The sequence below is a fragment of the Dermacentor silvarum genome, chromosome 6, assembly GCF_013339745.2.
Source record: "Dermacentor silvarum isolate Dsil-2018 chromosome 6, BIME_Dsil_1.4, whole genome shotgun sequence".
Lineage (NCBI taxonomy): Eukaryota > Metazoa > Arthropoda > Arachnida > Ixodida > Ixodidae > Dermacentor > Dermacentor silvarum.
In genome coordinates this window covers 41,051,731-41,065,924 of record NC_051159.1, presented here as the reverse complement: position 1 = coordinate 41,065,924, position 14,194 = coordinate 41,051,731, and the positions used below count along the sequence as shown (strand labels likewise).

Here is a 14,194-nt window from a genome sequence, read left to right as displayed (position 1 = left end):
AGCCAACACAACAACAAATGTCAGTAAACAAAAGGAATCAACAAGAAAGGTTTGCACAATGCAACCCAAGAGACAACTGAAAACAAAACAAAAAAACCTGAAAGGTGATAACTGTTTCTGACGGAGGTGCATGTTGTTCACCTTGCCTATAATGTTCCGTGCTGTTTGCAATTGAATTGTTTATTTACGTGCACAATGAAGAAAGAAGACACACGCAATGTTGGACGAATGCTAACTAGCCCAGCTATGAAAAGTTGAGCATCTGCTCGATGCACTAAAGAGCTAAATGGTGTGAAAAGTAAGAAATTCCGCCGGTTCAACATTCACTGGCTCACAAGTCAAAGTGCACTGTGATGGAATGTTCACAAAAATGATCGAATGGGAATACAGTTCTCGTACCACTCTGGTAGTCTTGGAGATTGTATGCACCAGCTGCCATGGCCTGCAGAGCTGCAAGAGGGCGCCACATTTCCAGACTTGCAACTTGTTGCATGCTAAAAAAACCAGGAAACTAACCAGTAAATATTACGCTAATAAGGTGGACAGCAGCAGAGAAAGAATGTAGAATTTACGGTCGGATGTTAGGACAGTGTACTGGATGGGAGTGATGGAGAGGAAGCCAGCTATGGGAACAACATTGAACGTAAAAAAGTTGAAAGGCTAAAGTTTTATAATTCCAGGGATAGTGGCCTACTGTTTAAAGACTGATCAAGGCATCTGAGAACTTGTATAGTTATAGGAGGAAATCTTCTGAAGACGACTCGTGCATGGCATGTGGTAATGGGGCAGAATGCATAGAGCATATTCCATTGGATGTCAGAGTATTCGTCCAGCAATTAATGTGGAAGCGGTAGGCTTGGCCAAACGGTTAGGCTTTTAAGACAGTGGGGGAAACGTAATCGAAACTGGCCTTGAAGACAAGTAAACAACAGCAAGGAGATTAGTGGGTGCAAAGGTAAGAAGAACATGCAGTACAGCGAACTTTCTACAGTGGATAATGTAGCTTTTAGAGTATAAAGATATTTAAAGATTTTGATGCACCAGAAAGGTTTATGCAGTGAGCGTGATGGCATGTGCCATCACCCATTTTCAAAGGCCATGCTCTTATCATGGTCGTCATAGCATCAACATAGCTGAGAAGTTGTAGTATGTGCGAGTTATTCTGCAGAAAAATAGAAAAGAGCTGTTTTACTACTCGCATATCAATCATTAGCAAGGCATAAAACCTCACTGGAAGCTGGTTCCACATTTTCAGAGTAGGTAGTGGCGTCAATCCATGGCATTAATCCAATCCCATGCGTGTACCATTTGATTGCTTATTGGATTGCTGTTTTAGGCAAAAATACTGCTTGGGATACTTTAGAGAGCTAAGCCATCATATTAGCTTAGCCTAGCATTTGACTTTACGTGTAGTACCTTAAAAGTCTCACGTGGTTGACATTATTTTGTATACACCGACTGTGTATTCCTTTCGAAGACACAGTTCACACGGTCACCTGCTTTAATGACTTGGCCTGGCTTGTCTGCATTGGGACCTTGTGCACATTGCAGAGGAGTTCCTGTACGCAGCACAGCAGATGTCCCAGGTCACACCCCTAGAAATTGACATCCTTTTCCAACTCGGTGGCTTCCTTCATCAATCCACAGGGTGAGCACATTGTTGACTTGTTGCATGCTCTATGATGGCTTGTTTTGTTTTACACTTCACAATTGTGTGTTTCTCATCATGAGTCGTATTGGACCATGAGCAACTGTTTCATCTGCGAAGAGTTAAAAAAGAACAAATCTGAGGATACTAAAGTTACAAATAAAGCTTTGGACACAAGATGCACTTAAAGCTATGACCTAAATATGGAAGTTGTTCTCAGCATTTTGTGCATCTAACATTGTTCACTCTGGCCTAATAGGACTGATTCCCATGCCAGTGTGTTACAATGGTAAGCACCATAATATGTTAATTGGTCTTTTACCTGAAAGTTGTGCAAGTGAAGTAAGAGAGTAGCGTGCAAGGTGATCATTTTAACTTAATCATTTGCAATGCTACGGTAGGCGACAGTTAAAGTGCAAGTAAATGTTGCACATTGCATTAATGTAAGGTCTAATACAAAGAAAGCATGAGAAAGAATTGTGCCACCACAGGTGCAAACTTAGAGCCATTTTGAGTGATCGTCACACACTGTTAGTGTCTTTCAGAAGCACCTGCAAGGTGTAGCAACACTTTTGAGCACTGTATTCAACAGCAAGTGCATTCACCAAAGTCACCTAATTTCGCTCAGCTTTCCAGTGGTGTGTAACTTCAGCAACAGCAGCTGTAAATGTAAGCAAATAATGAAAGAGTTAAATATTCTTGTGCAACCAGTAATTCTAAGTGCATATGTTTCAATCAACAGGAACCATCTTCTGCTTCCAGCACTCAATTCAGCGGCCACCTTTGTCACCTCTTAGTGCAGCACGTATTCCAGTGAGTTAGGGAATTGCCAGGTGCTTGATGATATAGGCATCAAGCCATTTTTTAGAGTGCTTTTTGTAGCACCCAATTTCAGGTGCTTTTTGTAGCACCCAATTCTGACTGCTATCAGTTCTGAATAGCACTTTGTTTTCTCATGTAGCATCTGGCCTCAGTGAAGTAAAGTTCCTTCACACAAAGGGGCATTAAATCCTGAACGAATCACTATTAGGCTAAGACAGAATACTCCGAAAAGCTGCAGCAAATTACTTTGACCATGTACCTGAAATTGGCATTCTGTTACACTATGTGATTTACGTAACAGCTGCCAATTCATGTCCGCATTTTTTCGAACCTCGCATATTCTATTTTTAAAATATAGTAACACCGTTCCCTTGTCATTCTGATTAACATTTTTATAACGAACTTTCTGGTTCTTGATACTTGGCGTTTACCATGTTTTCACAGTAGCATAACATGGTTTTATAGCTGTATGTATGTTAGCTCGAAATGTATGCAGAAACCATAATTGTTGCATTTGTTTCAGTAACATTCATTATACAGTTAGTAAAAATGTACCTTTCTGAAGATTTTTAAGCATTCAGAAGTCGTGCAAAATACCAAACACACATAACATCACTGCAAACAAGACTGGTTTCTGTGGCATTTCCTTAGTTGTTACATTAACGCATGTTCTTTATGACCCATTACAGAGTGAACGATTACATAAGCGGTGTGTTTAGGGAAAGGCATTACTTGTCATAAAGTACGCAATTGTGAATTGTAATTGCAGTTCGTGGCCGTTATATTGTGGTGTTCTTCATTTTTTTCTTCTTTAAGCTCAGATAAAGGTATGTATTTACAGTGATGAATTGCTGTTGTACAGAAGCCATAGTACATACTTTTTGGGGTACAGCATTTGTCTGTTATGGTCATACTTTTTCTGGAGTGTCGTCTTTCACTTCCGTTAATTTTTCTTGTTAACCCATTTGGATCCCTGAGCTGCTTCATCAGACCTTTTTTGCTTGTTTCTTCAGCTTGGGCATTGAGAATTAAAAAGTTTGCCAGTGAAGAGGAATGGTTGTTATACTTAAAATTTAAACTCTTTCTGTCACATTTACCGCTGTACACATGACTGTCGATGTTGGAGTGACAGTGCATTGTTTTGATGCAAAAGCATCAAATGGCTCATTTAGTGAAAAATCCGGCATCTGTAGCAGCGAAATGGCTGCTAAATTCCTATTGGCTGTGATGCCAGGGCACGAGTGCACCACGATGGAGCAGAGCTGGTGAAAGGGAACACATGCCGCAGTATTGAGTGAGGGGAGAGGGCATCGTCGCGACGCCACGTTGCTCTCAGAAGCGTGTGTTATTCGCGTGTTTCTTGGCCGCGGAAACTCTGGCCTGCATTTCAACGGCACCTCGGTAAGGCCAAATCAAAGTGCGCCAAGCGTCTCAACATGTTCGCTTGCCCGTGAGGAGTTCATAACCTGAAGGTTCGCTCAGCGGCGTTCAATTGGACATGAATGCTTTCGCATTCACAACCCATAAGTGCTTAGGTGTGCTAGTTTTTTTTTTATGCTTCATTTTTCACCCATCGAAAGCTTGTCCTTGGGGGAGCTGGTAATCCATGAATAGTAAAATTGCTTGTGCATAAAAATGAAGAAATGTGGACAAAGTTAAGGAGGCACACTAGCATTAACTTCCAACTAAGTGTATTTTACCTACATACTGTGTGGCTCTGCTAGGTGTGCCAAAAAAAGAAAAATAACGTACATGGAAACACATTCTTTATAACCAGCCTTCGTCTGAGTGACTAGTCACTCTGATGATGGCTGGTCCACTAGCTATAACATTGGGCAGTAAAGAATGTGTTTCCATTGCAAGTCGTTTATATACAGGGTGTTTCAGCGAACACTTTCAAAACTTCTTAAAAGTTGCCTGTGGCAGATAGCAAAATTCTAGTTCATGAGCTAGGTCTACTTGAATAGGCGGACATTACTTGCACAAGAAATTGAACTGCATAATCGAATAAACAAAAATTCATTAATTAAGTTTTTAACTAATTACCTGATGGCCCATATTGCAATTTACAAATTGTAGCCGTGGAGTTCGCAAGGCAGATCCACTTGGAACGAATTCTCGGGATGACACCAGTTTCGAGACATTAATTCTCGAACTTTGCAGAGAAGTGCATTGGCGTTCCAGTTAGGTTCTTAGAAAAATGTCGTTTTATGCATTGAAGCAGAAAATTAACTATAACGCTAATGCATTTCTCCGCAAAGTTCAGGAATTAATATCTCGAAACTGGTGTCATCCTGAGAATTAATTCTAAGTGGATCCCCCTTGCGAATCCACGGCTACAATTTGTAAATTGCAATATGGGCCATCAGGTAATTAAAAACTTAAGTTAGTGAATTTTGTTAATTAGTCGATTATGCATTAAATTTTTTGTGCAAGTAATGTCCGCCTCTTCGTGTAGACCAGCTCATTAACGAGAATTGGGCTATCTGCCACAGGCAACCTTAAATAAATTTTGAAAGTGTTCACTGAAACACTCTGTATAGTATGATTAAGAACATCACTTGTGTACAGCTGACGCCCCGAGGCCTAGCATTATCAGTAGTATTCTATCCATTAGCAGAGTCAGTATAGGCTATTTCATTTTCTATCAGGTCAGTTCAAAGTCTGCAGATGCTATTTTGGCCAGATGCTTTTTTTTTTTTTTTTTTTTTGCATTCTTTCAGACTTATTGTTTTGCATGATTTGATTGGGGTAAAATAAAGTTAGTTGGAAGTTAGCACTAGTCTATCTTTTTGACTGCGTCCCTGTTTGTTCCTTTTTCTGCGCAAAGCTTTTTGCTATCTAAGTCACAGTTGGTTTCCTTTACAACAATGACAGAAGGTGCTTCTGGGCCAGCTTTGGATACTTAAGCATGAATGTAGACTTAACTTTTCTCTGATACACCATGACGCTCAAGTGGATGGTGTGAACAATGAATCATGCATTTGAACATCTCATCTGCTAATGTCAGCTGCTGTTTTATTGTAGCTATTTGCCAGGCATGCCTATGATCGGTGACGTTCTTTTCATCATACAGAAATTGTGTGCACCAAAAACTGCTGCTTTTGAGTGCTGGCTTCCAGTGAAAAATCTCTTAGTCGAACGTCAGTGCTCTTTTCAGTAGGAATGATGCATGTTTTCATTAACACCTGGTAAACTTGGCACGGACGAGCCACTTGTCATAGCACAACCTTAGACTCCCCATTGTCATTCGCCATTGATCAGGATTATTAAAAGCCTTTTTTATGCGAGCCTGTCACGTAATGTTTCATAATGAGATCTTTGAGATGTAAGTTCATAACAGGAGCTTTTCAAATTTGGTGCTCTCTTTCTTGCCCTTGCAGGCAAGCATTCACGTTATCCTGCCAATGTGACAATAGCTTATGTGAGAGCTTACTTTGTAAATGCATAACGTGTTGTGCACATCCCAATAATAAAGATTGAAAAAATTAATAGATTATTAATATAATTAATAATTAATATAATTGAATCAGATTATTAATAAAATAAATAATAAAAATAACCCCCCCATAAAGAAAAAAATCATGATCAACTAAGTGCACAAGGTCCCAAAAGACAGTGAAACAGAATAACACAACGTGAAATGCACAAGTTATTGAAAATTTTGGTAAAATGATGGTTATTGGGAAGATGGTAGGGCAGCAAAATCATTGCATTGTCAACCTAAAATTTGCCCCAGCAGGTCATGCTGTAAGCCTTCAAACGAGCAGCACAAGAAACGCTTTGATACTGTTGTACCTAGTTGGTTAGCATAAACCAACAGTGTCAACAATAATGGCATTCCGGTGTAGCTAAACTGCTGGCCCAGAATAAGTTATTCTTATTTCTCCTTTCTTTACATCTAACAGTACGTAAAAGTTTGTGTTCTTTGTGTGGCACCTGGATTTTTCAGTATGTTAAGCTGCAATTTTGGCTGGTCAGAAGCTGCATGTATTGTCTGGTTCAGGAATGTCATTTTAATTTACAGTCTAACTATCACTCCTTTTTGCTGGCACAGAAATTCTCAGTGCAGGCAGCTAAGGATTTCAGTCTGCTTCACAAATTGAATGTGTGATACCGTTCGCTAATTCCCAACTTGCCGGCAGGGAAGTTGCCTGCCATCTGAAATTCTGAAGAGTCGCTCTTAGATAATCATAGCAGCCATTCGTTTTGGCAATGAAAGCTACAAATAAGCTCTCTGCCCATGCTACCTAAAGCATCATCTGCTTCCCACTTTCTTTATTCCTTTCTTTTCTTCTTTCTTTCTCTTTGCATGTAACACCATATGCACTGTTGACTTTGAGCCATTTCCGTGTTCTTACCAATCATTACATCAGTGTAGTTTGTGCAACTCTGAACTGGTTTGCTTCCTGAACATTGTTGCTGGATACAGCATTGTGATCATCGCATCTGCATTGCCTCAAGCTGCATACTATTACACCATAAGTGCGTACATACAAATGTGTGGTGAATGTACCTTGGTTGAGAAATAGCCAATACAGTGCCATCACAAAACCCAAATGCTATTGAATTTACATTCTGTAGTGTTCACAGGTTCCTAAGGTTACAGAGTTGCATATCTTGGGGAAGCCGCATGCTGATAGCACATTGTGGTGCCCAGTTTATTTTCAGTAGTCTCTTGTTAGTCCTATGCAAACAACGTGCGCATGAGTGCTTTTGTGTGTTCATTTATTGGCAAACAAGTTATAATCACTATTGGTAACCGTGCATTGTTATGGGTGAGAAGAGAGGCTAAAATTTTCGCAAGCATTCTATTGGCAAGCATTTCACCTTCTTGAAAATATTCCGTTATCCAGCAAGCTTCTTCTGAGCTGAAGAATGCACTAGGTGTGGCATACTTTTCACCTCTCCTTGGTCATTTGATGTTAGTTTTAACATAAGTACAGTAGACTTCCGTTAATTTGATTCTGCTTAATTCGATTTTTCGGTTAATTCAATCCTGGTTGAAGGTCCCGGCCAGTGTGGGTAAGCGAATACACTAGACTCCTGCTAATTCGACTCCAGTTAATTCAATGTTTTGGTTAATTCGATCCCGACCGGAGGTTCTGGCCGGCAGCCATGCATTTCTATGGGCCCAAGCTTTCGTTATTTCGATCCTAAAATTGAAATTTGTCAAATAATTCAAACTTAACCTGTCAGCATGCACCTGCCTGACCCCTATGATGACCTCAATAGCGACCGTTTCAGTGGCAGCATGTTTCGGGGTAGCTTAGGGGACAGTGAGTGAACACGCATAAAAATCGCCAATCGAAAATGCCTATTTTCGGCCTGCCCCAAGAACATTTGCTGGCGATACAGAAGCTCACAACGTACGATTACTGTATTTACCTGATTCTTCTTTTCTAAAAAAATTGGGCCGAACCTTGAGTGCATGATGCACTCAGATACGAAACCAAACCGCGTTCGTGTGCTTTACTGCATAACACAGCTGTATTGTGGCGAAGCTGACTTTAGGAAACCGGCCGCTATTGTGCAACTCGTATAATGTAGACCCTTGTCCATTTTTCTTGCTAAAACATCGGGTGCACGTTAGATTTCTACATTGGTCTGGAGCTTTAATGTCATTTCTATGTTATTTTTCTATTTTGGACACATGGAAAGCGAGCATGCATTTGGTTCGGGGGTGTGTTGTAATCAGGCAAACACTACCAAATCACTGGTGTGTTTTGACATTTTTTCTTCACCTTGTTCAATTCAACTCGCCAACTAATTCAATCAATTTTGTCAGTTCCGTCAGGGTTGAACTAATGGAAGTCAACTGCACCATATTTCTGCGAATACAATAACCTGCAACAAACTCTGGAGGATTGGGTGTGCAGGTTATATGGCAAGTTTTACCTTTGTTGTGCGTCATTGCACCAATCCAGAGCACATTTCCACGAACCTGCATCTGAAAGCACAACTTGTATTGCTGTGAAACCAGACATACACAAATTCACGCATAGATTTGCATCACATTGCCAGCTGCATTGCACTCCGCAAACATCAGTAAAGGCAGTGGTCTCTGAAATGGGCTTTTTGTTGGCTTCTTCTCAACTAATTTAAAAGGCATACAGGTCCATGAATGTGGCAAATGAGTACTGCGGAATCTTGCAAGGTAGAGGAAGTGTCATGAAAGGAAAAATTGTCATGCACCCAAATGCAGCACGAATCTACAAAGGAAACCCATACAGGTTTCTCGGAAAGAATGCTTCACAGTTTAGGAAAATTTGTTCTGGTTCGGGATTTGAACCCAGCACCCAATGCCTTTTCAGGGCAGTCACTCTACCATTTTCAGTGTCCCAGTGCTTCAAGTTGTCGAGTAATTCGCCCTCGCACTGCGACCTGCTAGCCTCCTGGTTAGCTCAGATGGTAGAGCGACCGCCCCAGAAAGGCTTTGGTCTTGAATTCGAATCCCGATCAAGAACGAATTTTTCTTCAACTGCAAAGCGTTCTTAGAAACCCATACGGGTTCCCTTTGGAGCTTTGTGCTATATTCTGGTGGATGACAAATTTTCTTTTCTAGTCCAATTCGTGCAGACTGCCTTGTTTAGGCAATGCAGCTTTACACAGGCTAACCTTTCACTGGTTTCAATTCCATGCAAGCAGCAGAAATGACCTCACAGCTAAATAAAAAGATGGCACAGAAAAAAAAGCGTACCTACATGTAGCTTTTCAATTTTTGATGTGCACTTGTGATCATGTCACCTGTGCATCTTGGGACTGCATGTTTCCCTATGAGCTGACCGTCGCACACATGAAGTCAGTGTTCGTCTGCAATATCTGTCTTTTGTCCTGTTCTAAAGTGTAGTTTCTTTCATTACGCAAATACTACACTGTGCCAAAGAACGTGATCCGTGACACGTTCAGAAATATTTATAGGCAGTAGCATGCATTCTTCAGAACAAGCTTGCTGCACTATGTCGTTAACACTTGGTAAGAGCAGTACTTGTTAACATACTCTGCAAAACTGTATAGAAATTTGTCCTGCTAACTGCTAGTAAGACGGCCATGTTTATGAACCACTCAAAGAGTAATCACTCCGTCTTTGCCACGTAATGCCGATGATTCTTTTTAAAGCTGAGTTATTAGCAGGGCAACCTATTATGCAATATTATGTTGACATAATCCTCCTGGCTCCTCAATGCAGAGGTCTGGGCACAGCATTGTTGCAGTCAGAATGCGGAACCCTGTGATGTGTAGGTGTGACTACACCAGAAGCATCATTTAACTGGAAATTGAATGCAGTACACAGGTGGTCGCCCTGAACCAGAGCCAAGACTTTGACTCTCAAACATGCCTTTGATAGTTTAGAAAACACCAAGAGCAGCTGAGTGGGTAGGCCATTGTGCATTACTGTCTAGACATTTTTGTGGCACTGTAGCAGCAATAAGAAATCCTGCAAGATTTTACGAAGTACTGGTAAAACAGGGATTCGATTAAAGAAAGAAGAAAGATGCATTACCATTTCTTGTAAGGTTTGCTTGCTATGAGATGGTATGACATTTCGTGCAAGGTATACCAGCTGCACACCCTTACTGCGCAAACATTCTTAAAAATTGCTCAGTAGCCACATTTGCTGTCATTGACACATTATCAAAATGGTCTACTGTTTTTTGTTTACTTGAGAACAGGCATATGACTCAGGCTGGAGCTTTTGAATCAAACCAGTTGCGAAACACAGCAGAGGCACTATGTTTCAGAACCTGGACACCGTGATTGGCGAAACGCTTGGGGTGGGGATGGGCGTTCTGCTGACTGTTGCACCAGTTATGGACAACGCAACTGTAAAATCACATTTTCCAGAACACCACAACAACAAAAATAAATCTATGAATGCACTGTAAGCATAACTAAATGAACAGCATTTCTGATCATCAACTTTCCTCCATGTGATCCGTCATTCATCGGTGGCACATCAGTGAGCTACCCACCGTGGTAGCTGCATTTTGCAGGGAATGCAATGCAAAGGGGCTTGCATGCCATACTGAGGGTGTATGTTAAAGAACCCCAGGTGGTCAGAATTAGTCTGGAGGCTTCCATTACTGCATCACTCATAACCCACTAGGCAGTTTCAGGTTGTTAAACCTCATTATTGTTAAAGTCAGTCAGTTACCCCTGCTCAATCATTGATACCTCGACTGTATGTCTGTATGAAACTGTATGACTGAAGAAGTCCGAACAGAGGCATGTCTGTGTTGTCAGAGTGTTGGTGCTGGTCACAAAGGCAGCCGAGATAAGCGGTCCAGCAACCGAGCTTCCCAGAGTCGCCCCGACTGAGCTCGCCGTTGGAGCGATGGGGGTCGGGGAAGCGCCCCTCCTTTCGGTAGCGGTGCGTTGCAAGGGCCTCGAACGGGGGGCAGTGTGTCGCAGGAGGCGCCTGGTTTTGTCTTGTAGAGAAACACGCGGGTGGTAGAGGCCGGTGGTGGTTCACCGGAGCGCCCCGAAGGCAAAGAGGCGCTCGTCCCGCGGGGACCACACTACTGCACCTTCCTCTTGTGGGACTCTGTCTCCACAAGCGAAGGCAGGAGAAGGTTCCCAGGTAACACCACTTCACCCCCCCCCCACCCACAGGCACATAATGAGGGGTCAGAGAATACCATAAAGCACGCCCTCAAAGTTTTTACCTGTCTTTTCATGCAGCGATCGTCGGTACCGATATGTGCCACTGGGGGTTTGTTCTGTAGATATGTTGCCAATCTATTTCGTGCATAACACTGTCGTGAAGGGTTTTTCAGTTTGCCGTCTGTGTGTTTATTTACTCGCATGTCTTAGATATGTCAGGTGCTGAGCCAAAGCTCTCGGGAAAGTAAGCCTGTGCTGGCTGCAAGCAAGTCTCCAAGCCATTTAAGCACCACGTGAAGAGGTTTAGGTACTATGCACTTTACAACAGCTGCTTGAACAGTTTTTTAATGCAGCTATGTACAGGTTTCCCCACTCGGATTACTTTGGGTGTTTGTCGGTCTTTCCCAGCATATTTGAATTGCAAAGTGTAATAATCGAACTGACTTGCACTTACGTAAAATTGCTCCTACTTGGATTAAATTGATCAGAAATACTTTCTTCTGAAGTGAGTGCTTTCATTACGACTCCTTTGTATCTCACTTGGCGTACCCTTGGAAAGAAAGTTAAGTTCACAACACAGAACCACGGGATTTGTCTTCGGTGCTACAATCACTAGTCATTAACACAGCATGCAAGTGTTAGCTAATTATTAATGATTATGATTGAAAACAATATTCCTATTGCACAGAGAGTTTTGACCTTTGTTGAAGCCAATCTGTATGAATTTTTTTTTTTTTGTCTGTGTGCAAGCAAATCGCAATACATCAGTGAGTTTACTTGAAAATGCTTAAGCAATGCTTGACCTGTGTTAGGTTTGATCTGTACTAATTTAGGCAGGTTTAAAAGTGAATTTCTTATAATCTGCACTTGAATAACTGCATTGTGTAAGTTATACCATGTGCACATAGCACAAATGCAGATGAAAGGTCAAGCGTTTAATGATTGTATCAAAATGACCAACATACAGATATTCTTTTTCAATTGAAGTATTACTTAGTGATTGGCATATTTCTGCATGCCATGTTTGTTGGCAGAGCAGTTAATCATTGATTGGTACCAATGTTCTGTTCTAACATCTGCAATGCTTATAATGTAAAGTAATAGTCTATATCATATGAATTGCTGCTATAAATGACGACTTGGCCGACGTACATTATGTGTAGAAATGCAATTACAATTACTCCCCTTTTGTAAAGCTAAAGCTTTCAGAATTAGGTTTAAAATGAACTATGCAGTGTTTGCTTGCATCACATTTGGCATGAAAAATTTGTCTAAAGGAAAGAATGTGTGTGATCAGATCACATTAATGCAATAAACTAGCTGATGCTCAATGATGAAAGCTTGATGATGAATGGAAAGATTGAGTAGTTTTTCCTATTTGATTCTTATGTGATTCAAGAATTCCACTATTCAAAATTGCTGAATATTCATTTCTGTTAAAATTTATGGAATAACAAGACTTGTTAGATTCTCGGGGGAATGAATAACTGTGCTGCAGGGAGGGCAGTGGTTGTTGCGCAGAGAGACCAGTTCATGACCGAATGCACAGTTTAGAACGCCTTTTTAGTCATTTCCTGTCGTTCGCTAAGGATGCCTCTCTTTTAGGCAGCCTACAAATCTGTTGTCTTCGATTTAAGCAATGCAATTTATTATTTGGCCAGTCTCGCCATGTTTGCATTTCCTTAAGACGATCTGCGGGGCTTTATTACCAAACTTCTCTTCTTCAACAGACGCAAAACTCTACGTGTAGCTGGCGATGTTCTGCTCTTTTTTTTTGTGTGTGTTTTTGTCATTACTGTCATTGTCGTGGTGCGCCAGATAACGGAAAACAGTTCATCAATTACAATCTCCCAAGTTGGCCATACATCCAGTTGTAAACATCATTACATGCACATATCAAATTATGTAAATGAGAATGTTTTACCAAACTTTACACTGCCCTAACTTTACCTTTTTTTTTTAAATGAGAAAACACTGTTATTCGAAGGTAGTTTTTCTCAAATATTCATATTTGGTTCAATGACTTCCCCATTCGAGCATTCCTGCGATGCCCCATTGGGGCAAGACAAAACTATATTTGAATTAAAGTTTGTCTATCTATCGAGCATTCCTAAAAGTGTTATGACACTATACAGGTGTTATGCCATGAAACATGAATAAAACAGTAGATAGCCTTCATACAAGAGAAACATCATTCCTTACGGAACAACATATCATGCATAAAGTAACTTGGAGCATTTTAATACATAAAATATGGTGATTAGAAAAACATTGGGTGCTTGAAGAAGATAAAAAGCACATATGCAGGTTATGAACAATAATCTCATTGTTTACATAATACAAGGCACATTGAATACAAGAAAAATTTGAGAGAGAACACACCGAGTTTTAAGCCCTTGACACAAGAAATAGAGTTACTCAGACGTATTCGTTAATGAGTAACTATTAAAAAGGGGTATGAAGAAACTCATCTTGTAGGTTTGAGGATGACGGCAGGCTATAATGGTAAGGTGGTATTGATAGCATTTACAAACAGTTATTTTTTCTTGGAAAATGTAACACTGCTGTCAAATTTTTATGCACCTGCTACCTGGAATGTGAGAAAAAAGTGGTCTTTCCAAACCTGAAAAGAGTAAGCCTTGTGGGGTGATATTCCAGTGTATTGTTTTGGAAGTGGCCTTTGCCAAGTCTTGTGGCTTTGAGACTGTGTTGCTTGCATTTCACAAGAACAGCTGTTCTTGTTCATACACAACAGCCATGCAAGTTTCTTGAATGTTCTATCTTGCAACATTGTTTTTTCTCATTACCCAGACATTGTTGTGTGCATGCAGAAAGAACTCTGTGGCTAAGCTGCCAAAAGCATTACTGCTGCTTATCAAACTGCATTTGGAAATGCAGGAAATAGTTTGATGCACCATCTCAGAAATTGAGCTGGATTCATTAAGAGGCCTCCGAGGACAAGATCGGCAAATAACAGGGCTTGCTGTGTAACGACGCATGCAACATTTGCTTTGTAGTGTGATTGAATTTTCACGATGTGTTGTGGCACTTAAAAACGTCGTGGTACTGCGCTGCATTATTTTATTTCCATGGGGGACAGACGCTGATTTGTGGTTTATT

At 40.8% G+C, this 14,194-nt stretch overlaps 1 protein-coding gene across 1 annotated transcript in view; it reads left to right on the top strand.

The window, feature by feature from the left end:
- The window catches only part of LOC119455458 (calcium-binding mitochondrial carrier protein Aralar1-like), a 41,181-nt gene that overhangs the window by 9,321 nt on the left and 17,666 nt on the right, over positions 1 to 14,194 (top strand). Inside the window, 1 exon segment of the mRNA XM_037716864.2 lies at positions 1,552 to 1,648. Coding sequence (XP_037572792.1) covers positions 1,552 to 1,648 — 97 coding nt within the window.